A 26,307-nucleotide genomic window follows, 5' to 3' on the forward strand; every position below is an offset into this window, starting at 1 on the left:
AGAAGGGCGTAAACCCGGGAGGCGGAGCTTGCAGTGAGCTGAGATCCGGCCACTGCACTCCAGCCCAGGCGACAGGGCAAGACTCCGTCTCAAAAAAAAAAAAGAGAGATGGAGTCTTGTTATGTCATTCTGGTTTGTCTTGAACTCCTGGCCTCAAGCAATCCTCCTACCTCAGCCTCCCAAAGCACTGGGATTACAGGTGTGAGCCACCATGCCCAACTGAGACTTTTACATAACACAGTTAGGATGAGTCTGAAGATGCTAAGCAAATTAGGAGTAGGCTGTTAGTGAAATGTAACTAATGTCTCAAATACATCTAAAACTCACTGTATACAGTAGCTCCTCTGGAGTGACAGGACTGGTGAAGATGGTACGCAGGCATCGGAGGCAAGCTTCAATAAACTTCAGGTCTGGGGACAGTAGTCCTATTAACAGAAACTAGATTTAGGACTAATCCTTTCAACCAGTATTTAAAGCACTGCAAACTGATTCTCAGCCTTACTTGAACAAAAATGGCTTCCCTACGTACCTTGCAATAAGGCAGGGATAATATGGCAGTCCAGTAGAGACTTGACATTGTTTTCAGTACCCATAGCAAGACTTCCCAACACCACTGCACATTCAGTTTTCAGCTCTGTGCTTGAGGTTTCTTGCTGAAGCAAGTACAACAATCTAAAAAGAAGGAACTTGATAAACAAAGAGACTAAAAAATGTAAACAAGACTCAATAAGACCAAAAAAGGCTGTGCAGTCCACATACTAAAAATATGGTTGGTTGAGTTTATATGAATCGAATGGTCATTTGTTTATCTCATCTGCTAATTAAAGAAACATCTGGAAAAAAATCTAGAAGAGGTTTTGAAAACAAGAACTATGATATTCTCAGGGTTTATAAAAAGTGTAAATCTGAAAGTTGTCCACAAGTGGTCTCTGTAGAAACAGCATCATCAGAGTCCACGTCATCTACCACTTCCTGTTGGGTCTCCAAAATGTGAAGACTCTCAAATGCCATGTGCTGCCAGATCTTAAATTCAAACTAGGAATGATACTGCTCTGAATCCAGAGCAGTGGTGCAGAGTTTGTAGAGATAGAGCCTAGAGGGAATATTCAGAGCCCTTGTGCAGCTCCTCAAGCAAGGGAAATTTCTTCTTTCTCCAGTTCTCTCATTTGGAAAATGAAGAGATCTTCTCATTTCCACTCCAGCCCAGCTTGCCAGACAAATATTCCCCAAACCCTAACCTTTCTCCACTTACAACCATCTACCTTATGTTCTAAGATAGGACCCTCATGCTCCATAAAGTACTATTTATATATACCAAACATAAATCTCCTAAGAAAGGCTGCTGACAGCTTTACAGTTACTAAAGTATACATTTGAGGTTGGTGAGTTAAAACATTTAAACCATTAATTCTGTTTCAAAACCAGAAAATAAGGAGAAAAAAAAAACCAAAATAATAAATAATTCTGAATGAAAAGCTAACAGCAATTGCACAGAAAACTAGCTCTGAGGAGCAAAAGTAAAGAGGAAGTTATATAACTGTCATTGCCTGCCTAAAGGAAGCTTATTAGGTCATCAAAAGAAGAAATTAAACTTCCTAAACTTCCTACATTAACTTAAAAAACAGCAAATTGTAAAAATCAGAAGTTAAAATGAAACTGGATTAAAAATCAAGCAGGGTTTTTTTCCTTTAACTTCAAAAAGGTCTTAAGACTCTTAATAAATTACCCACTCACACAAAAAACTGCCAAGGCTCTAAGGAAATAGAGAAGAAAGTATCAGGCTGCTGTACATTGCGTACGTACCTAACAAACCCTTTTATCGTCAGGTCAAAGGTCTTCCTGAATTTCCAAAAAGTATTAACACATTCACTTCTTATTACATTCTCTGTTACTTTATAATTTTTTTCCTTAGAGATGATGTAAATACTTACGCTTATTTTTAAAAATGGGATTTATTTTAAGAATTAAATAGACAATACAGGAAAAAATGGGTTCTATCATTGAAAGTAAGAAATACATTAGAAATTAGTATGAATGGCAAGAAAGGGGTGAGACAGCAAACATACCTTGGAACAGCTCCTAAAACAATGAGATTGGCTTTCTGCTTGTTGTTTCCAATTACAGCATTTTTCATGTCTCTGAATTAAGGGGAAAAAGAATAAAGTATGTTGAGATAGCACTGAAAAAAATCAAAGATCATTCTACTTCATTATGCAATATCTCAGATTTGACAAAGTAAAAGCACTAACCTTTTTTCACATAAAGTACTAACGAAGGGATAGAGATAGGTGCAGAGTGAACGTGGGGGCTGTAAAACAGGCAAGTATTGTAGAAAGTGAGAGATATCCTGAGTACTGGCAAAAGACTTCCAGTACAGAATTGAGTTCTTTTAAAAAGGGTCCCTTACCAATTATTTGAATATAAAGGAATATAGGCCACTTTCCCACTCAGCTCTGGGAGTAGGGAGTGAGTTAAACAAACAACAACAACAATAACAACAAAAAACAGCCCACGGAACATTATCTCCTTGTTTCAAGGATCAGACGTTGTTCACTTTTTTCTTTTTTTTCTTGATGTCTTTATATTTTATTTCTTATAATTTCATTTTATCTGCTTTATTGTCTTACTAACTGTACTCCTTTGTTGTTTTCCAATGCATCTTTTAATTTATCACAGTCAGTCTTCAAGTGATATTAGCCCATTGCATATGTATTTTAAGAGCCTTGCATATATATTTCCATTTTCCCATTCATTTTTTGGGCTATTGTTATATAATATTTTTAAATTGCTTAGAAACAACATAATACATTGTTACTATTTTTGCTTAAGCAAAATTACCTGTTAAGGAGATTAAAAAAATAACAAAAAATCTTTTACATTTCTCAGATATTTAGGGATTTTTTATTCTAGCTACACAGAGCACTATACTTCACCAGGAGCAAAACTCTATTCCACAATAAGAGAACCTCTACCACTGATCAATTGGCTCACAAATTTGTGGCTGGTTCAAAAGGAAATGTAGAGAAAAAATAAATAGCTCCAAATAAACCCAGTACTACTAATAAAATCTTTAAAAAATACTTCCCCGGCTGGGTGTGCTGACTCACACCTGTAATCCCAGCTCTTTGGGCGGTCTAGGCAGGCAGATTGCTTGAACTCAGGAGTTTGAGACCAGACTGAACAACATGGTAAAACTCCATCTCTACAAATAATACAAAAATTAGCCAGTTGTGGTGGCATGCACTTGTAGTCCCAGCTACTTGGGGGGCTAAGGTGGGAGGATCACTTCAGCCAGGGAGGTGGAGGTTACAGTGAGCAGAGATCAGACTGCGCTCCAGTCTGGGCGCCAGAGCGAGACTCCATCTCCAAAAAAAAAAAAAAAATTCAACAAATAAATGTTAGCGTCAGCATATATTTCTAACACCAATCATATTTACTGGCATTAAAGAACCTGGTAACAATTAACCCTTGCCTCCAATTGCCTTTTTTGATCATTGCAGAAAAATACTGCAACAACTAGTGATGTGCTAAAAGCAGATTTTCCCTACGAGCCAAACACTGAGAATGCCTGGTTTTTCTTCCATTAGCTCAGTGCCTGAGGGTATGGCTTTTTTTCAAAGCCTGACCTATCCCTCTGTAAAGTATCCCTCAGATCTTCTATATGGTTTTCAAGAAATAAGTAGCAATTTTTTTGTTGTTGTTTATGGGACTGAACTGAATGAAGTTTACTGACGTTGTTAGCAAGTTCTGACACATGAATATAAAGCTATATGATATCAAAGGCTCAATTAGCAAAGTTAAAGATAGTAAGAGATTGTATTTCTAAGCTCCTGCATCCTCATGGAGGCCTGTTTTCTTTAGAGGCTTTAGTTCATAATCATCAGCATATGGACCTTAACCTACCAGCTTGTTGTTTACTTTCATTATCTCCCTTTCTCTTAATGTGTTCTGCCTATACAAATGCAGTACATTCATTTGTCCAGCCCGTCTAGAGTCTGTGTAGGCTAAGTGCCATTCTGAGTGCTTTCTATTCCAGAACTCCCAACCCTAATATTTCCAGTTTTTCCTCTCCATTCTTCTTAATTAAGCAGAAATGAGGGGTCCCTAACATTACCAAATGAACCCATTCCCAACATCTGAAACCATGCCATGTTTTTATAGACAAGAGCAAACAAAAACCCCTCCAACCCAAATTTTCTAATTCTCTTAATAGCTTTACAAAAAGGACATGAAGGAGGTAACTGATGGCAATAGAGGAAATGCCACCTAAAGAGAACACAATAAAATGGAACAATGTCTAAAGAAAAAGATTCTCGCTCTGGTTCTAGTAAGTAAATATACCTGTGCTAGATAAGGAAAAAAAGATGTTAATAAATTATATTCAATTGTTGCTATAAAGGAATGCTAGTAGATCACTTCTATGAAGAATTAAAATCAAAGGGATTAATTAACAGGATTAAGGAATCAATTTCAGATGACAACATTCAGCCATCTAGATGAAACTTCTTTCAGTTCCCAGAGTGCAGTTATTCTTTCTCTGTCATCTCCTTATCCCCTCCCTCATACTTTGCTCTGGCTAGCTTTACTCATCCTTCAGGTCTGAGTGTCACTTCCTCCAGGAAGCATGCCCTGAAACCCCCAGGTCAGGATTAGGTGTCCCTCCTAGTTGCCCTCTATCATAATACTATCATCACTTTGTTAAGATAAAAGTCTATCTCCTCTTGAGAGGCAAGAAAGCCAATCTCACCTGGAAATATCGGAGAAGTTACTGTCAGCAGACCATTAATTATAGTGATTCTAGATATCCATTATTTTTGTAAAATGCAAATTCACAGCTATCATCCAAGATGGGAACACAATACTATCCCAGATTTCTATATTACTTCAAATTTACAAAGCATTCCATATCTACTACTTAATTTCATCTTCATCATAACCTTGAGTAATATTAACTCCATTTTACAGAGGAGAAAGCTACAACTCAGGATTGGGGTTTTTCAGAACCCAATATTAAATGACAGAGACAGTCTCAACCCACGTCTTTCATGCCAACTGTTTTTTCCATTACCACCAGGACATCAGGCATTGACAACGAACCAATGGAAAAGACAAATGAATTCAGTAAATTCATTTTCTTTTTCCTTCTGTGTTTTAATGTGACATTTTTATATAAAACAAAAGTGTTTCTAACTTTTAGTCAGACACCCTTTTCCCAGCAGACCAAAAGAATGTCATCTCATGCCCACCAACTTTTAATGTTGGGGAAAATGCTCTACTTACTTCTACTGAAATTCAACAACTAGTTTTTGAGCTCAGCATTGTGCTAGTCTCTATGAAGCATATGAAAGTATCACACAACGGGATGCCTGGTCTGAGGAGTTCACAATATCCTTGGAGTGGCAAAAACAACACTATCAATATAAGTCGGTACTAAATTATAAACTGAGTGTTTATAACGTCAAGAAAAGTAGATGCTCAATAAGCTTAGAAGGTTTTGAGCAATGGTTAAGAACTAAGATAAAACTTAGAAAATAGAACTTGGATAAGCAGATGGGAGGGCAAAAGGAGAAATCGTTCATACAAGACCATATTGGAAATGAAAATGGCCTGTTCCTGGGGCACTACAAGGAGCCTGAATTGAAAAACAAGTTCGCTTTAGGGTGGCATGGAACATAAAGTTAGAAAAGTGATAGGGAGATGAGACAAACTAAAGGGAGATGGATTAAGGAGCAATCATATTTCTGATCACAGAAGGGACATGAAGGAAGCAGTGAATAAGGAAAATAAGCTGAATGTGAAATGGATTGGAAGGCTTATAATACTAGTTAAGAGGGACAATTAAGTGGCTGATGCCCCCCTTGTGATCTCCAGACCTCCTATTCTTATCTTTAAAGTAGCATTCACCAGGTAAACTATCATGGATGGTCTCTTCAGTTATTTGACTATCTCATTAGATTTTTGGACCCTCCAGAGCACTGACTACATTATTCACCTTTATATACCCCCATACTAGCACAATGCTTGGTACTAGGCAGGCAGTCAATAAATGTTTGTTGAAGGAATTAATCAATCCATCTAGGTATCTGGTTATACAAAACTGATTAGTGGAGCAGCCAACGGAATCATTAATACAAAGGTCATTTTGAGGAAGCAGTTAACAAGATGATTTAATAGGTACAAAAATGTGTTACGTGACATGTCTTGAGTGACTACTTCATGTCTGGGCACATGGGTGCAGGAAACAACAGAAAGCTTAGAGAAGAAATCTCTTAAGACAAGGATTGATTCTGACTTTGTACACACTGAATTATCTTTGAGGTGAGATAAGAATAAGTAAGCCTTGGGGATATCCCATTTTTCGGGAGTGGGAGAAAAGAAGTCAACATTAAGATGTTACAAACATGCACTTGTTGAGAAAGATTTTCAGCTAAAATCTGCCTAGAATCTTAAATTTGCATGCTAATAAATGGACTTGATAAGCTCCCATATTTACATGGAGGTTAAACTTTCTACTTTCTTTGCTCTCAAAGAGATTTTTAGTGTAGCAGAGAAAAAGGACTTGAATATTAAAATGTACACTGCCTACCACAGTATATGTCTAAATTAGAGCATTATAAGGGTGATGAAAACCAAGAGAAAAAGCGCTGTAAGTTGCTATTAAAATTACAGAAAAAGTAAAAAAAAAAAAAAAAAAAAAGGATCTAGACCTGCTGGAAAAACAATTTCAGTCAATCAAGTATAAATATATTTATTTCTCAATGGTCAAAAATAGCATACATTTTAACTGAAAGCCTAATATCACCTAAAAACAAAATTATCTTTAAAAGTATTGAAGACTGGAGACCCAAGCTAAAAATCAATTACAGTCATGCTTTGCTTAACGACGAGGACATGTTGTTTGACGACGGGGATATGTTCCAAGAAATGCATCATTAGGCAACTTTGTCCTTGTGTGAACATCATCGGGTATACTTACACCAACTAGATGGTGTAGCCTACTACACACTTAGACTATACAGTATAGTTTATTGCTCGTAGGCTGCAAACATGTACAGCATGTTACCGTACTGAATAATGCAGGCAATTGTAACACAATGGTAGGTAATGTGTATCTAAGCATATTTAAATACAAAAATACAGTATTATATTCTTACTGGGTCACTGACTTTAACTGTCTTTAACTGAAACATCATTGCGTAGTGCATGACTATATTTTCATTTTGAACCAGTATTACTTTTCACGTACCTGAAGCAGCTCTTTTCTGCTTCATATTTGGAATACTCTATATTTATTTCTGGTCTAACTAGTATAAAGTAGCCCAAAACCACACTGGATACTGAAAACTATAATCTGAGTATGAAGTTTAATCTACTTATGAAAACTCGCTGTTTATAAAACATTCATTTGTAAAATAAGAAAAAAAAACACATATTTGTGGGTAACTAGAATAAGGGCAACACGGTAAACAACTTACATTATTCGGTTCGGACTGTGAGAATCACAAACATACACACTGCTCTGTCCCTATAATTGTAATTATCATGACATTTTTTGGAGAATTAACATCCAGACATCTAAGTATGGTAACCTTTCTATTATCATACATGGTTAAGGAATGAGGTATATTCATATTCCAACTAAAGTTATATGACAATTAATTCCATTGTCATTACTGAATTGCCAATTTTAGGAATTAGCTAATGACAATCTATTATTCAAATTAAAGTTATTTTTATCATAAGGCTTTGATTCAAGAGGCACTTGGAAAATTTATAGCAAAATTCAGCTCAAATCAACTTAGGCATTTACTGAATATCAACTACATGTATAAACTGAAAAAACAGAATTGAGTGTAATTTAGTTCATTCTTACAAATTACTCTGTGATGTAGATTTTTGGAATATATGTAGTTTCAGATACAGTTCTGATCTGTATAAAACCATGAAAAGCAGCACTTTGGAAGGCTGAGGCAGGCGGATCACAAGGTCAGGAGTTCAAGACCAGCTTGGCCAACATAATGAAACCCTACCTCTACTAAAAAAAAAAAAAAAAAATTAGCCGGGCATGGTAGCGTGCACCTGTAATCCCAGCTACTCAGGAGGCTGAAGCAGGAGAACTGCTTGAACCTGGGAGGCAGAGGTTGCAGTGAGCCGAAATTGTGCCACTGCACTCCAGCCTGGATGACAGAGCAAGACTCCATCTCAAAAAAAAAAAAAAATTTAAAAAACACCATGAAAAGTTTACTGTAAATATTTAATCTTCTTTCCATAGCATTTTATGGTTTCTTAATGACAAGTGAATACATAATTTTGAAAATTAAATGCTGGCTCCAAAATTAGGATATTTAATGTATTTAACTGTTTTATCAATGTATGATTACAAATCACCTTACATTCTCCAAAAATGAAGAGTAAAATCTACCAAAATATTTTGGTAGATATTAACTTTAAATATAATTAATCATTCCAAAGAACATAAAAAATGTGTCAGAACAGTATGGAACAACATGGCAGCATACCGTTAAGTGTTTTATACATTTGAAAAGATATATACGCCAGGCACGGTGGCTCATGCTTATAATCTCAGCACTTTGGGAGGCCGAGGCGGGTGGATCATGAGGTCAGGAGATCGAGACCATCCTGGTTAACACAGCGAAACCCCGTCTCTACTAAAAATACAAAAAATTAGCTGAGCGTGGTGGTACGTGCATGCAGTCCCACCTACTCAGGAGGCTGAGGCAGGAGAATCACTTGAACACAGGAGGCAGAGGTTGCATTGAGTCGAGACCACACCACTGCACTCTAGCCTGAGTGACAGAGTGAGACTGTCTCAAAAAAAAAAAAAAAAGAAAAGATATATACACATATGCATACAAATATATAGTATTGATGTTCAAAGTCAGTATCACATAGACATACGTGTACAAACAGCTTATCTGTCTGCAAGAAAATATTACGTCAATTTGATTTAATCATTCCTGGATAATCCTGCCTACCGAATTCTCTGATCAAATTCTGTCTCAGAATATATAGTTTTAAACAAGTCAGACGCAGATCACTCTATCACATTTGGTATTAAGGTCACTTTTGTGTATGTTTACCCATAACCCTCAAAATAACTGATTAAGACTGGGGGGCACAGTAATCCCAACACTTTGAGAGGCCGAGGTGGGAGGATCACTTGAGGTCAGGAGTTCGAGAACAGCCCTGCCTGGCTAACAGGGCGAAACCCTGCCTCTACTAAAAATACAAAAATTAGTTGTGCATGGTGGCGGGCACCTGTAATCCCAGCTACTCAGGAAGCTGAGACAGAATTGCTTGAACCCAGGAGGCAGAGGTTGCAGTGAGTTCAGATCACGTTGCTGCACTCCAGCCTGGGTGACAGAGCGAGACTCCATCTCAAAACAAAACAAAACAAACTGATTAAATGTATTAGAAGGATAAATTTTTTTAATGATTTTTTTGGAATACTTACTTTCAATTATTCTAAAACTTAACCCTTTAACTTAAAAGTTCTCAAAACCCAAAGGCTTCATTTTACGGAATTATAAATTCATTTTATGGGAACTCTTATCTTTAGCTCACCCAAGAAAATGGAACCTGCCTACAGTCTACTGAAATCAAAGATACAAAATTTCCTGGAGCTAAGAGAATTAAATAATCATTACCAAAATAAACTCATATCATCAGTGCATTAAAATGCTTCAGAGGACACTTTAGAAGTGGATTCTTGGTGGGGGGGGGGGGGGAAATCACATGATTCTGCAGGTTCCACAAGTGCCTGACTGAATTCACCAGAGGTCTAGTCAAGCTTTCTAATTCTATTAAACTCTGAAACTACAAACTAGCTACACTGGCTTATATCAACTTTTGCTCTTCAACATAGCAATATCAACAAAGGGCCATGTAGAGATATCTGCTAACCTTTTTTTAAAAAAAAAACAAAACAAAAACAACTCTGTCACACAGGCTGGAGTGCAGTGGCATAATCTCGGCTCACTGCAACAACCTCCACCTCCTGGGCTCAAGGGATCCTCCTACTTCAGCCTCGCAAGTAGTGGGGACTACAGGCACGTACCACCATGCCCGGCCAATTTTTAAATTTTTATTTTTGTAGAGACGGGTTTCACCATGTTGTCCAAGCTGGAACTCCTGGATTCAAGTGATCCGCCCACCTTGGCCTCCCCACAGTACTGGGATTACAGGCATGGGCCACCATGCCTGGCCTCTGTTAATCTTTCACTGAAATTCACTAACATGAAAACCAGATCAAGTGCTCTAATTTTGTTATGTTAAAAAACAAAAAAACAAACAAAAAAAAAAACAGTGTTTAAGTAGCTTTCACTCATGATTTACAAAATCATATGAACAGTTATTCTTCTTCTTCAAGTATGAGATTTTACGTGGTGGAACCAATACTATAATAACTTCACCAAAAAAGGTCCTGCAATTTTTTAAGTCACATGCAGATCTCCATATTACAGGAAGCTCAGAATTTGCAATGCAGGGTAGTTTAACTGACATACCTACTCTCTGTTGTAGTTGCAAAGGCTAAGTTTACGACCTACACAGTGACTTTCCTCTTCTTTCAGCTCGTATCTTACTCCTTACTTAATGATCATCTATTCAGTTATGCACATGGAATTTTGCTCTTTTAGAGAAAAGGACCTGATTTTGTATTCAAACCTTTTACACAACAGGACCATTCAAGTTTATGCTAACTATTGTGCTACTATCAAAGTTATCTCTAGGTAACTTGGCATTCTTCAACAATTGAAAATTAAGCAGTTCTGATGCTTAATGTTATTTTTCAACAAGGCATACTCACTGACTAGGTAAAATGGTCCACTGTGATGTGAGCTATCTACAAAGAAGTTCCCCATATTTTTGGGTAGAGCTATAGCTCTAACTCAACTAGTAGATTAGCTGTAGACTATGATGAAGAATCATTATTCATCTTTAATCTGATTTTGCTTTACCTGCTAGTATGTTATACATGTTCACAATCTTATCTGTCTTCAAGATAGGGTCTCACTGTGTTGCCCAGGCAGGATTTGAACTCCTAGGCTCAAACAATCTTCCCGACTCAGCCTCCCAAGCAACTGTTACTACACATGCCTTCCACCATGCCTCGTATATGTTCATAACATTTACTGAGAAAAATCAAACTTAATAGAGGCAGAAAAATAAAACTCTGGTTAGCTTGTAGTCAAAGCTACAATTTTTGTCAATTATTTTATGTCCCTTCAATTAAATATTTTGGACTTAATGATATTTCAGCCTCTACCTTTTCCTTCCCTAAAATTAATAGGCTACCTTTGGTTGTTTATACTCTGTGCCCATCTTTCTACCTACCAATTTTGGTCTAGTAATGGTCTCTGTGTGACTTGATGATGACTGTCAGGTATATAAAAACCAAAAAATTGGTCAACTCTCTTTTCCTAAATATCATTTTCATTCCCTTTTTCTATACATATTGTATTAAACAAGATTACTTAGGTTGGGCACAGTGGCTCACATCTGTAATCCCAGTACTTTGGGAGGCCGTGGCAGGTGGATCACCTGAGGTCGGGAGTTTGAGACCAGCCTGACCAACATGGAGAAACCTCGTCTCTACTGAAAATACAAAATTAGCTGAGCGTGGTGGTGGGCGCCTGTAATCCCAGCTACTTGGGAGGCTGAGGCAGGAGAATCACTTGAACTCTGGAAGTGGAGGTTGCAGCGAGCCAAGATCGCGCCATCGCACTCCAGCCTGGGCAACAAGAGTGAAACTCCGCCTCAAAAAAAAAAAAAAAATTAAAGACAGATAATGTTGAAAATAATTCACTTTTCATTCTCTTGACCACGTACAATTAATTTTCAGACAGTGACAAAGTTCAAGAAAGAAGTCATGAAGAATAAATATTTCTATCTGGAGAAAAGGAAGCTTTATCAAATTACACTACACATATCTCCATAAGATCAGTATTACTCTGAAATAAAGTGAAAAAATATTGGGTGATCTGTCCCCTTCAAACTATAAACAGATTTTAGTATTTTAAGTAGCAATCACGTTTACTAGAATGTGTTATCACTCACATTCTCCTGTCTGAGTCAGGAATTTTAGTTCCCCTCTCTCTTCTACTTTAGTTTGAACTGTCTCCTCTGTTTTTTTCCCCCTTTCTCTTCTTTGAGCAGAATTATCTTTTTTAAGTTGTTTTAAATTGGGGCTAATAACAACTAACCACCTAAGTGCCAACTGATCCACATTGTATCAGACATTGAATTTTATAATTCTGATTTAATTCTCACATCAATGTGGCAATATAGGCAGTGTTATCTTATCTTTACAGATGATAAAATTGAGGCTCAATGAAATTACAAAACTTGTCCAAGCAAATAGCTAGAAAGGGACCATACTAGAAAATGTCGGAATCAGGAATTCAACCCACTGTTGTCCAACTCCAAAGCCCATGCTCTTTCTACTCTACCATTCCTTCACACAAACATTTCTTTATGCCTAGCTGACAGCTAATTAGGTCTCAGACTGGTAGTTTTTCAAAAGACACTAAGGCTATCAAACTACATTTTAGCTGCTTGGTCATAATTCTATCTTTCCCACTTTTATCGTTTCGTATTTTATCAATTTTTGAAAAACTACAGTGTTCTTTGGTAAGTAAAAAATTTCTCAAAGTGACAACATTCGAATCAGCTACTCATATCAGATAGAGAGTTCTACAAGTCTATCACACAGAATCCTTGATTACTAAACTTAGCTTTCCCCTAAACATGGTAGCAGTGATATCATCTTTTAATACCATTTATTGAACACTTAATAAGTCTAACATTTTCAACCATTTATTGAGAAATTTTAAGTAATATTTAGAATTATTTATATAGAGAGCTATCTGGTTGCATGTGGAGAGTATCTGTCTAAGGAAGAGTGTTAAGTTAAACCTGCCCCCTTGACTAACTTGTGTGTGTAGGTACAACCCAAACTGATTTATTTAATAGATGGATTTAATAAACCATTCTTCCTGGTAATAATTAAACTAGTCTAAAAAAGAGTGATTAAATAATTATAAACTCTCCTGCTTAAGGGGACAAAGACATAGTTAACATAATAAGAACACTAGAAATACCACCGTTTTTTGTAAACTGAGAGGCCGTGAAAATAAAGTGTCAAGTATCTCAGGTGGATCCTAACCAGCTTCTCACCTTCCCTTGCAGCTCAATTTGAACAGCCAAGCAGTTTTACAGCACTTTTATCTTACCTCCCTTTATAAATTCACAACTCCAAAGCCTACAATGCCTTTGGGGAGAGAGGCTTTAAGAACTGCAGTCTGAAGAAACTTGTATAAACAAAGCATCCTAGTCTTGCCATGGCTGAGCACAAGTTAAAGTACTATTTGGCTGACAATGCTTATGGGATTAGAGAAAAAGAATGAGGCCTACCTCACTGGCGCCCTCACCATTACCCAAATGTATCTTGACCCTTTTTTGTGTCTTTCTTCCCACAGACACAGTTCAGGCCTGTGGATCCTTCACATTTCCCAACTCCACGATAAGCCTTAGTCTAGACCTTCCTTCTTAGAACTAATGTGCTAAGAGTATGATAATCTGAAACTCAAATGAAAGGGAATAAATCTGAAACCTTATCCTATTTGCTTCTCTTAATTTTTTAAGAGCATAATTACCTCTGGTATGTGGCTTAAAAATGTTTCCTCTCATTAAACATGAAATTTTGGAGAAAAAAAGGCATTAAGGTTATTAAGAGTTTAAATTTTCTGACAGCTTTCTAAATTCTAAATTTAAAACATCATCAGGAGACTCAATCTTGGTGACAGTTAATGAGTTAACCAAAAACAAAACAAAAAACCCTACTGGTCTATTCTTTCACTGCGTTCCAATTACGAAAGACCATCAATCTTATTCTCCTGCTTTTGTGGATATTAAAGAAGCAAAAGCATTCTCCAAAGAAAACATTTTTTTTAATGTGAAACAAGCATTCTACAAAAAAATGAAGCTAACCATGTCAGTTAACAACTATTCAAAAGACAATTCTTTACAGTAAAATATTAAACGTCATGAATGTCAAGCAGTCTTTCTAGCAAGAAGCCAAATGAAAGAAAAAAGGTATAACCCTGTATTTTCAAAATTAAAATATTTGGCAGATTAAAACATGAAAACAAACAACTTTTTGATAGACTCTTAAATACATACTACTTACATGACACCTTGTAGAACTTTCTGGGGATCAGGGTCAAATAGCCTGTCAACATAGTGGCGACTGCTAGCTGTTACTTCCTAGAAAGTGGGGGGAAAAATTATGACATCTGAAGCCATGCAAATCACAAATTCACAGCATCACCCACAATATCAAATGACTAGATAATGTAACTTAAGGTAGATGCATTAAAATTTATATTAAATACTTAGTTTTGTCTCCTTATGATATGGGATACTTAAGCAGGTGACTTTTCTCTCTCAGGTATCAAAATAATGGGAAACCGTAGTGTTTAGTTCAAGATGTCAAAGATCAATATTTTTCTTCTAAGAATGCCCAATTTCAAAAGTAAGAATGTCCATGGTATACATTTTACTATGTCTTAAAACTAGCAGGAGAGCTTGGAAAATCAACATAATTACAAAGCACATAACTTTGTTCATTCAAAAGAATCATCACGAAGATATTAAATATATTTTTGTAAATACTTTATTAGTCTGAAAAAAAGCTCACGACAAAGATAAACAGTAAGACAGAGAAGAAAGAAGACACCTAGTTCTCACTAAACACATAGCTAGACAGTGGGACCTTTGTGGTGAGCCCTGAAGTTTTGCCAACAGAAGACCTAGGCATATATGTTAGCATATATACTTAGCAGCAAGCTAAGTTTCTTCACTAACTGCTGGGTGTCACATACATATGATTAACAGGAATATTACTTCTGTAATTTAGTACACACTAAAGGACAAAATCTGGCTCTCAGCCAGGGAAGTGAGGACTTCATGAAATAGTCTGTAAGGGGTAGTCTAGGTACAAGAGGAAATCCTTAGACTAACATAGAGGAGCTTCACTGCTGGAGGCAGAAGTAAAAATAAATAAAGGAGTTGTCACACTTTCTGTGAAGGAAAACAATTAAGAATTAGAGTGATCTGTAGGCCACCCAAGCTGTCTCAACTGAACTGGATAAGGGTGGGTAGAATTAGAAAGAGTACAAAGGGAAGACACTTACCTCCTTTTCATTTGTATTGTGGAGTTTTTCTATTGTGTTATTTCTTGTAATACTTATTTTGGAGGGTCACTTTTTTAATATTTAATTTTTGATGCTTAACATTATTTAAAACAAAGAACCCATATTTAAGAACCAGAGAAAAAGTTTTGTCCCCTGCTTCTTTTTTCTGATGTCTGCTGAAATATCTTTATATACTCCCCCACTGTTAGCAATAAGTTATTATAGGGAGGAAGAAATAACTTTTCCAATTTACTCAGAACTCCAAATCAGTAAAAGAGTTAATTACCAAGATACAGTGCCAGCTTAAACTTTTGAGCCACCAAAAATAACTCTGGACAACTACACAAACTGTAGTTTTCTGATAATATAGTTAACCAAGTCAACACATACTTTCTTCCCCCCTCCACCGAGAGGAAGTCTTGCTCTGTTGCCCAGGCTAGAGTGCAGCGGCACAATCTTGGCTCACTTGCAACCTTCACCTCTCGGGTTCAAGCAATTCTCCTGCCTCAGCCTCCTGAGTAGCCGGGATTACAGGCATGCGCCACCACACCTGGCTAATTTTTGTATTTTTTTTGACGGAGTCTCGCTCTGTCACCCAGGCTGGAGTGCAGTGGCCGGATCTCAGCTCACTGCAAGTTCCGCCTCCCGGGTTCATGCCATTCTCCTGCCTCAGCCTCCCGAGTAGCTGGGACTACAGGCGCCTGCCACCTCGCCCAGCTAGTTTTTTTGTATTTTTTTTAGTAGAGACGGGGTTTCACCATGTTAGCCAGCATGGTCTCAATCTCCTGACCTCGTGATCCGCCCGTCTCGGACTCCCAAAGTGCTGGGATTACAGGCTTGAGCCACCGCGCCTGGCCTAATTTTTGTATTTTTAGTAGAGATGGGGTTTCACCATGTTGGCCAGGCTGGTCTCGAAGTCGTGACCTCATGATCCGCCCTTCTCGGCCTCCCAAAGTGCTGGGATTACAGGCGTGAGCCACTGTGCCCAGCCAACACACATTTTCATATTCTGAATTTGCTACCAAAATATCCTCAAAGGCAACTCAAATACCTGCTTTAAAAAAAAAAAAAAAAAAGAGATGCGGTCTTGCCCAGGCTGATCTCAAACTTCTGGGCTCAAGCTCCCATCTCAGCCTCCCAAGTAACTTAACTACAGGTGTGTGCCACTACATCCAGCTCAAATGCTTGCTTTTAGCATGTACTTCATTTATAAAGAACAAACAGTAGAAGCAAAGAGGCAAAAGTGATGAAAATTCTTGTGCCCACCAGGGTACCATTAAAGCACCTGCTAACAGAATCTGTTTTCCTCAAAATAACAGAATCACAGAGTTAGAAGGATTCTCAACAATTATCTGCCCAATCCCTCAGTTTACAAATGGGGCGTCTCATGATCTTTACCCATTTGTCAGATCATCAAATGTATAGTAAGGACACCAATAACTGTACAAACATATCAAGAAACAATATATGAAGAGCAGAAGCTAGAGAAGAACTGAAAAAAGCACTACTATAATACGAACAGGTAAGTTTTGCCACTCCATTTGAGTATATGTTTTCCCGGCTTTCTGACATAGTAAAAGTTCTAAGTATCTCAGACCCTCCTATCCAGAGACTGATTTTGATTTTACTGTTCTCTCTACCTTTACTCTCTATAGCTCCACATCTCTTACCTCTCAATGATGTGTATCTTAACATAAATTTCCCCCATTAGTAGCAATTCTTTTGCTGCTCTGTGCCTAGTTCGTTCAATATAACATGCACCGAGGAAAGCATTAAAAATAAATTTATCTTTAATAAAGAAAAATTTAGTAAGGCACAGTCCCTGTTCTCAAGAACTCATATTCTCTTGTTACTATGCTTAAATGATGATTTTCCTATAAGGATATAAGAATTATAGTATACACGACACAAAAGCGGCACTGGGCAGGACGTCTGTAAACCAGGGGAATCAGGGAAGGCTTCTTTCAAGAACTGGCTTTGGAAAATGAGGAAGAGTGTACCAGGATGGACAAGGAAAGAAAGAATCAATGTCACAATTATTGCCATAGGGCATGCGAAGCCAACACAAGAAAACAATCAGCAAGTATACTAGTTGCTGGCACTGAAAAGAACAGAGGATACAGAGGCAACCACAGGACGTAAAACACAAAAAGCTAACCAATAGGTGGCCCATAATTGGATATTTCACATTGCCTTTTGGTCAAAGTTACATGCTAGATGCCAAAGAAGGTGTAAGAGGACATTAAGGCAGAGCTTCGCATTTAAGAAGCTTAATATCTGAAAGGGTTGTCACGTATACACAAAAATAATCACATAAGTTGCTCAGACAGCAAGCAAGCTGAAGGGATATGATCACTTATTCAACCTTATCTTACTCTACGCTTTTGTCTAACATATTCATTTATCTGTATAGGGCAATTCTGATATTTCACTGCTTTCCCTTGTAGATCAGATCACCTCTCCCCTCCCAGTCCTCTTCTCTCTTCTTTCAGAAGGCAGCCTAGAAATCTAAGAGGCAGGGAGAGAAGGCAATTTGTACAGATATTAAATGGGTTGGTAAGAGAAAGAACATCTAAAAAGGTGACATTTGAGCGAAGTCCTGAAGAAGGTGAAGGAGCAGACTGTGCACCCATCTAGGGGTACAGCAAAAAGAACAGCAAATTCAAATGCCCTAAAATGAGAAGTATCTGCCATAATCAAAGAATACGAGGCCATTATAGCTGGAGCAGAATGAGCAAAGGAGAGAGCAGCAGGAGATGAGGCAGAGAACAGGCGCCAGATGGTAAAGAGCTGTACCGTCCAGTAAGCCAGCCTCTAGCCTCATATGGCATTTGAAATTTGAAATATGGCTAGGAAGTGAATTTTGTTTATATTTTAAACTTTAATTAAAATTAAGAAACCAATACTGGATTCAGTTATTTTAAAACTTTTTTAAGAATGATTTGGAACTACTTGGGTATATGAGTCTACATTTTCAACTATAAACTTTATGACACCTAAATATGAATCCAGTATTTCCAATAAAAATTTAGCATCCAAATTGCATAAACTACACATCAGATGTTGAAGACTTGCTATTTTTGAAACAAATTTCATTAATAACTTATTACACATATATGTTGAAATAATATTTTGCTTTACTGGTTTAAATAACATTAAAATCAACTTCACTTGTTTCCTTTTTACTTTAGATAGCTTCGCTGCTAGAAAATTTTAAATTATATATGTGGCTTGCATTTTTCTATTGGATAGCACTGGTATAGAACTTTGTTGGTCATTGTTAGGATTTTGATTTTTATGGTCCAAGTTGGGAAGCCACTAGAAGGTTTAGGGAAATAGACACGTGATCTGTCTTATGTGTGTACTTATCTTATGTTTTGTTTGTTTTATTTTTAGTAGAGATAAGGTCTCAACTTTGTTACCCAGGCTGATATCAAATTCCTGACCTCAAGCGATCCTCCCACCTCAGCCTCCCAAAATGCTGGGATTACAGGCATGAGCCACAATGCCTGGCCCTGACTTATGTTTTTAAAGAATCACTCTGGCTGCAATTTAGGAACAGACACGTGTGGAGAAGGGGAAGGGATATAAGACAAAAGTAGGGAGACTAGGAAGGAGGTTATTTCCATCATCAGAAATGCTATTATTTCACAGATGATGGTAGCATGGACTAGACCAAACACTGTGAAAGATGTATTCAGATTCCAGATAAGTGCTGAAGTTATAAAATGGATAAGCTGTTAGACTCGATGTAGGGTATAAGAGAAGAAAGGAGGCAAGGGTAACACTTATTTCCCAGAGCACATAAAAAGACTGAGTTGCTGCCGGGTGTGGTGGCTCACGCCTGTAATCCCAGCACTTTAGGAGGCTGAGGCGGGCAGATCAAGAGGTCAGGAGATCAAGACCAGCCTGGCCAAGATGGTGAAGCTCCATCTCTACTAAAAAAAGACAAAAATTAGCCAGGCATGGTGGTATATACCTGTAGTCCCGGCTACTCGGAAGGCTGAAGCAGGAGAATCACTTGAACTCAGGAGGTGGAGGTTGCAGTGGGCCAAGATCATGCCACTGCACTCCAGCCTGGGTGACAGAGTGAGACTTCATCTCAAAAAAAAAAAAAAAAAAAAAGACTGAGTTGCCAGTTAATGAAATGAGGAAGACTGTAGGAGGTTTGGATTTGAGTGGGAAGATCAAAAGTTCAGTTGTGGACATGTTAGGATTGAGAATCATATTAGACACCCAAGTAAAGATGTCAAGTTGGCAGTAGATATGTAAGCCTAGAGTTTAAGAAAAAGTTATGGGCTAGATGTGTAAATCAGAAGTTGTCGGCATATAATGAAATTAATTAACTAAGGGAGTGATCCTGGATACCACAAGACCTGAAGATTCTGCTCTGGAGTAGTCAAACAAGCAGCCAGTATAGAGTGAAGAAATCCAGGATGTCAAATCAAGGGGATATTTCAAAAGCGGACTGATCAACTATGTCAAATCCTAGTGATGTGTAGCTAAGATGATAATTAAGATCTAACCTTTCAATTTAGGAACATGGAGGTGTTCACTGATCTTGACAACAGCGGTACAGTGGGGCCAAAGACTGCTTGGAGAGGGTTTACAAGAGAATGGGAAAAGAAGAACCAGAAAAATTAAGTACCGTGAAAAGCCTTCTTTCAAGCCTTCTTTCAAGGCTTTTCACTGTAAAGGGAAGCAAAGAAATATAGTAGCTAGATGAAGAAGCAGACTCAGGAGAGAGTCTATTTTTTGAAGACAGAATAAATTAGAGCATGCTTATTCATCGATGAAAATGTTTTAATAGAGAAGAAAATTTGATGCTGCATGAGAAGGGGGAGAACTGTAACAATGTTCATGAATAACTGAGGGAGAATGGGATTTACCAGTCAAGTAGAGCATTTGTAAGTACAATAACAAGAGGGAATTATACAGCCAGGTGTAGTGGCGGGTGACTGTAATCTCAGCTACTCAGGAGGCTGAGGCACAAGAATCACTTGAACCAAAAAGGCGGAGGTTGCAATGAGCCAAGATCGTGCCACTGCACTCCAGCCTGGGTGGATATGGTGGTGAGAGCTTGTGAAAGTTCTCTTCAGATTACTTCTGTTTTTGGAAAGTAAAAATAGAGAAAGAAATGTGAGTGGTTTGAAGAAAGAGGAGAAGGAATAAGACACTGAATGGGCCAGGAAAATGTACCAGGACTGCCAGAGAGCAAATAAGGGGCTTACTGAGGCTTGTGATTATAAATCTGACAGGAAACCCATCAGTATGGCTGTGTTTTTCTCCAGCTACAATTAAATGCACAGAAGCAGCCACGAATAAGAGAGCTGGGGAGACGTTTGAAGTAAATTTATTCAGGAAAACAAAAACAGCAACAGGTAATGAGTTGTACTCCATTGTGGAAAAGTATTATGTGGAAGCAGTTTTCCTTTTATTAAGGTGACTATCTGTAATAGGCCCCAATGATCTCCACCTCCTGATATTCACGCCCTCATGCAATCCCTCGCCTTGAGTGAGGACTGGATCTAGTTCTAGCAAATGCAGTGCAGCAGAGGTAATAAGATGCCATCTCAGAAACTTCCAAGTTCTCCCTGCCCCCTCCCTTTTTCTCTAACAGAAACTAGTTGTCAGGCTGTGGAGTTGCCCTGTGGAGAGGCCCACATGGCATGGAACTAAAACCTGCCAACAACCACATGAGTGAGCTTAAAACTGAATTCTCTCTGAACTGAGCCCTCAGATGACACTGTGACTCCTGCTGACACCCTGACTGCAATCACATAAGAGATCTTGGGCCACAGGCACCAACTAGGCCACACTGGTATTACTAACCTACAGAAACTAAGATAATAAATGTTTTAAGCAGCTAAGTTTTGGGGCAATTTGTTACACAGCAATAGATAACTTATAGGCCTTTAAATTTATCATCCAAATCAGGATAATTTTAAGAGTGAAAGAGGGCGTCATTAATAACTGTCACAGAATAAGACGCATAAAATAAGATTGTTGGAGACAAATTAAGCTGTATAATCCCACCTTTTGTTTGTCTTTAATAGTGCAAAAGACGGGCATGGTGGCTCACACCTGTAATCCCAGCACTTTGGGAGGCCAAGACGGGCGGATCATGAGGTCAGGAGATCGAGACCATCCTGGCTAATACAGTGAAACCCAGTCTCTACTAAGAATACAAAAATTAGCCGGGCATTGTGGCAGGTGCCTATAGGCCCAATTACTGGACGGAGACTATAGGCAGGAGAATGGCGTGAACCTGGGAGGCGGAGCTTGCAGTGAGCTGAGATTGCACCACTGCACTCCAGCCTGGGTGACAGAGCGAGACTCCGTCTCAAAAAAATAAAATAAAATAAAATTGCAAAAGAAAAGTGGAAAAACTTATAGATAGCTCAGGAAACTAGTTAGATGTCCTAAAAAGGCAAACTAGAACAGGTTCTGATTGTCCCTCTGAATAAACTACCCATGACTACAGTGAATTTAAACCATTGCCTTTTTGAAAAAAACTTATTCAGGAAGGGTTTAAACCCCAGACTCGTCATGAATAGGATTTAACTCAAAAAATAGGAAAAATAAATGTTCAACTCAAGTTTTAGGGTAAAACTATTATTTTATTAGACAATGAAGAATAAAAATTTGAAGACTAATAGGAAAATACCAAACTTATTTCAATAAAGTCTTGCTCTGTGTATATTTTATTAAAATATAGTGTTCTTTATTTCTAACATACTCAGACATCATGTAGTAGAAAGAACAAATAATTTGGTATTTGAAGACTTAGGTATGAATTTTAGTTTTACCACTCACTAGCTATGCAACTTTGGAAAAAGGTAAAATTTGAGACTGTTTCTTCAATTATAGAATGATGATGCTATCACATGTCTCAGAGTGTGCCTTAAATGAGGTATCACACAGAAAACCCCTTGTAAACTGTAAAAGTATCCTGAAATACCGATTTTCAGGGTAATTCTATTTCTGTACAAAGAGGGTAATTTGCTTTGACAAGTGTACTAATAGTCCTCTTAGTTATTCACATTCATGGTTAAAGCTAAATTATTCAAAGATACCCATCCTCAACTGATAGCAGCTTACTCTCAAACTAAGCTAAATACTTAGCAAAAACCAAATATACTTGTTTAGTATGTTCTAGTTCATTTTCATATCTACTTATTCATTTAATTCATTTGCTGTTTAGAAATTAAAATAGCATTACAATTCCCAATGAGGTATTCTGACCCTAGACAAAATAAATGTTTAAACTAGTGGTTGCTAATCAAAATTTAATATGTCAATTAATCCACAAACTACTAGGAACTTCAAGATAAACTGTTCATAATTCGGCATTGTGAGAGAAAATCCTGGTTTGGGAAGAGATGAAAGAAACAAACACAAAAATAGGATGTTTGAACTCTACAAAAATTTGATTTTAAATGAAACTCGAATTGCATCATTAATTTACCAGGAATTATGCCATGTTCTGGTTGTAAATGGAGTTCCTTACCCTCAGGGTTTCGTAGTACAGAAAGGAAACACCATGTAAACAAGCAAGTTACAAGTATAACCACACTAAAGTGATTTAGCGTAATCATAAAAGTAAACACAATGTAAAAAGAAAATTGAAGATATCGTTGAAGTTAGGGACAAGATGGAAAATAATCTCTGAGAAGTAAGGATGAGTAATCTGAAAGACTAATATTAATCTGCCAGGTGAAAAAGGGAGGGGGGAGGTCGGGCGCAGTGGCTCACGCCTGTAATCCCAGCACTTTGGGAGACTGAGGCCAGGGCCGATAGTGAGGTCAGGAGTTCAAGACCAACCTGACCAATACGGCGAAACACCGTCTCTACTAAAAATACAAAAATTAGCTGGGTGTGGTGGCGTGTGTCTGTAACGCCAGCTACTTGGGAGGCTGAGGCAGGAGAATCGCTTGAACCCGGGAGGCGGAGGTTGCAGTGAGCCAAGAGTGCGCCACTGCACTCCAGCCTGGCGACAGAGCAAGACTTGGTCTCGGGAAAAAAAAAAAAAAGGAGTGGGAGAAGACAAGGACTCTAGGTAGAGAGCACAACACATGCAAGAGCTCTAAAGCAAAAAGGTATTTGAGAAAACGTAATTTAGTATTATGATGATACAGTATACAGTTGAGAACACAAAATAATGCTGAAGTATATTTTTTAACTGAGTTGGTCAACAAATATTTAAACAGCTATGCAGGTCCTATTCTAGGCAACTAACATTAACAACAAAAAAAAAAAAAAAAAAAAAAAAGGCCGGGCATGGCTCATGCCTGTAATCCCAGCACTTTGGTAGGCTGAGGTGGGTGGATTACCTGAGGTCAGGAGTTCAAGACCAGCCTGGCCAACATGATGAAACCCAGTCTCTACTAAAAATACAAAATTAGCTGGGCATGGTGGTATGCACCTATAATCCCAGCTACTGGGGAAGCTGAGGCAGGAGAACCGTTTGAACCCAGGAGGTGGAGGGTACAGTGAGCCGAGATCACGCCACTGCACTTCAGCCTAGGTAACAGAGGGAGACTCCATCTCAAAAAATAAATAAATAAATAAAAGCCCATTGAAGAGTGTACATTTTAACAAAGGGAGAAAGAGAAAAAGCAATAAACATAATAAATAAGTGATATCATATATTAAGGGCTAGATACAGCACGGAAAAAATGTTTAACAGCACATTTTGTTTCCAAGTCCTTATACTACACACTGTCACACACTGGAGGGGAGGTGGAAGTGGAGGTGAGAAAGGGAAGAGTGTATGCTAAGACACACACATCACTCAGAAAGCCCCATGCTCTCAGCAGTTCTAATCAGGATCCATTTTGTAAGTCTGAAACATGATTTTGGCTGTCACAATGACAGCAAATGCTACTGATACACAGTGGGCAAAGACTAAAGATGCTAGATGTGCTGGGACAACAGGCATACATCCCCCAGCTTTCCACTGTCTAGTTATGTAGGCAAAAAACCTAGAATTGAATTCCATTTTACATATAAACACAAAAGTATGTTTTGTACCATTTTAATGTACAATCGATTTTCCAAGAATGTAATTCATGTGAATAAAGAAAAAGTGGTATTTTGTCCTGGTAGGAATTTTACCAAAAGTCATTCATTTCAGAAAGTCACACAAAAACATCATTTATTGTATTTAAGTAAACACTACAACACATCTATATCATTCTGCAGTGTAACTGTACATTCACAACAAAACTATGTATATTTACGAATATACTGTTACTTTATTACTTCTGGTATAGTAGGACCTGAGTATTTACAGGTTTAAATAATATTATAAATTAGCTTCATGTCTTTCTCCTTTATTACAGTTGGGGCATTATGTCAACTTTTTAAAAGTTACATGTGAGTACAGTTAACTTATCTATGAATGCCACTTCAAGATAGTCAAAAAAGTGCCACAAAATATCTATTATAAGTAGAGTGTGTGAGTCTGATAGGGTTAGGAAACCACAAACTGAAACAACTCAACCTTCCGGTCAAGTGGGAGCCCCAGAACCTCTTTCTATTCCTAAAACAATGTGAAACCAAAATTTGATTTTCTGATACCTCCAAAACCCTCAGTTCAAAAAATACTTCCTTCTGTCACTGTGACAATTTACTAAATGCCAAATAAGTACGCTGCTCAGATCACAAATTCTCAATTATTCATTTTAAAGCTCAGTGACAATGTATTTGTACTTGTTCCTAGAGAGATTAGAACTGCCACAATCCAGAATATCAGACACCAGTACTTTAAAAGCAATATTTTACTAAATTGTGCTTCAATTTCAAACAACATGACTTCCCCTTTGTTCTAGATGCGTTCTCATGAAACCATGAAAGACACAAAACATAACTGTCTAACTGCTGCCTGAAGAGTTCTGGTGATGTGTACTATTTCACTGCCAAAGTTAATTTCACTATTAGACAAAACATTGTTAGGCAATTCTTTCCTAATCTTGAGGGGAAAAAATCTGCCTCTACTTGGAACAAAAAAGGGTAACAGTATCAACAAAGACATACCTTTGACTTGCAAACAGTTATCATGTCCTTCCTAGGTATTCCAAAATTCCTACATTCCAATTTCTCTCCAAAAGGAGAAAAAAAAGTAGAAGAAAATACCCAAATACTACCCAAAACCCAAGATTTTGATGTAGACTTTTTGGTTTTATTTTGTTTTGCTCTTTGTATTCTGGCAAACTTCTAGCCCCATTAGAACATGATGAGATTTAAAACATTCAATTCCTTTTAAAGACCCCTCGTGTACTATTTTTGTAACCAACTTTATCCTTATTCATTATTTGGTATGTCAAGTTTCACTGCATCCTCCCTCCCAAGATTAATCAAAGCTCTGCATTTCTGTAGCCTCTAGTAACTTTGGAAAGTTTCTAAAATGTTATTTCACAGTGTATCTGGGCCTCATTAGTGTAGAATGTAACATATTATGGCAACTGAGATTCCTAGAATGGAATCTACTTTAATTTCACAAACACAATCATAAAAACACTAAAATATATATTTTTAAAATTTAATATACTCGTAGAGCATAAGAGGTAAGCCTGAATTCTCAGTAAAGACCAAAAAACAGACTTCACATGTTAATTTATTAAAAATAAACAGTAAATTAATCACTGCTTATCAAATAAAACTCTAAAATGCAAGGCTATGTGGTCGGGCACAGCGACTCACGCCTGTAATCCCAGCACTTTGGGAGGCCGAAGCAGGCAGATCACAAGGTCAGGAGATACAGATCGCCCTGGCTAACACGGTGAAACCCTGTCTCTACTAAAAATACAAAAAATAAGCTGGTTGTGGTGGTGGGAGCCTGTAGTCCCAGCTACTTGAGAGGCTGAGGCAGGAGAATAGCTTGAACCTGGGAGGCAGAGGTTGCAGTGAGCTGAGATCATGCCACTGCACTCTAGCCTGGGTGACAAAAGCGAGAATCTGTCTCAAAATAATAATAATAATAATAATAAAGAATATACAATATAAGGCTATACACACAATTTTGTTTTTAAAAAGTGCGAGTTTGGAGATCTGACTCTGATACTTTATATTACAGTTGGCAACCCGGCCT

At 37.7% G+C, this 26,307-nt stretch overlaps 1 protein-coding gene across 5 annotated transcripts in view; it reads right to left on the reverse strand.

The window, feature by feature from the left end:
• The window catches only part of ARMC8 (armadillo repeat containing 8), a 112,925-nt gene that overhangs the window by 75,311 nt on the left and 11,307 nt on the right, over positions 1-26,307 (reverse strand). For 4 of the 5 annotated variants that reach the window (XM_011958144.1, XM_011958145.1, XM_011958142.1 and 1 more), the window contains 4 exons: positions 14,210-14,286; positions 2,067-2,138; positions 530-672; positions 328-425 (listed from right to left, as the gene is read on the reverse strand). In XM_011958144.1, the coding sequence (XP_011813534.1) occupies positions 328-425; positions 530-672; positions 2,067-2,138; positions 14,210-14,286 (390 nt within the window). The remainder of the gene's footprint in view (positions 1-327; positions 426-529; positions 673-2,066; positions 2,139-14,209; positions 14,287-26,307) is intronic. The other variant, XM_011958146.1, reaches the window with a different exon arrangement.

The sequence above is a fragment of the Colobus angolensis genome, unplaced genomic scaffold (genome assembly GCF_000951035.1).
Source record: "Colobus angolensis palliatus isolate OR3802 unplaced genomic scaffold, Cang.pa_1.0 Scaffold46, whole genome shotgun sequence".
NCBI lineage: Eukaryota > Metazoa > Chordata > Mammalia > Primates > Cercopithecidae > Colobus > Colobus angolensis.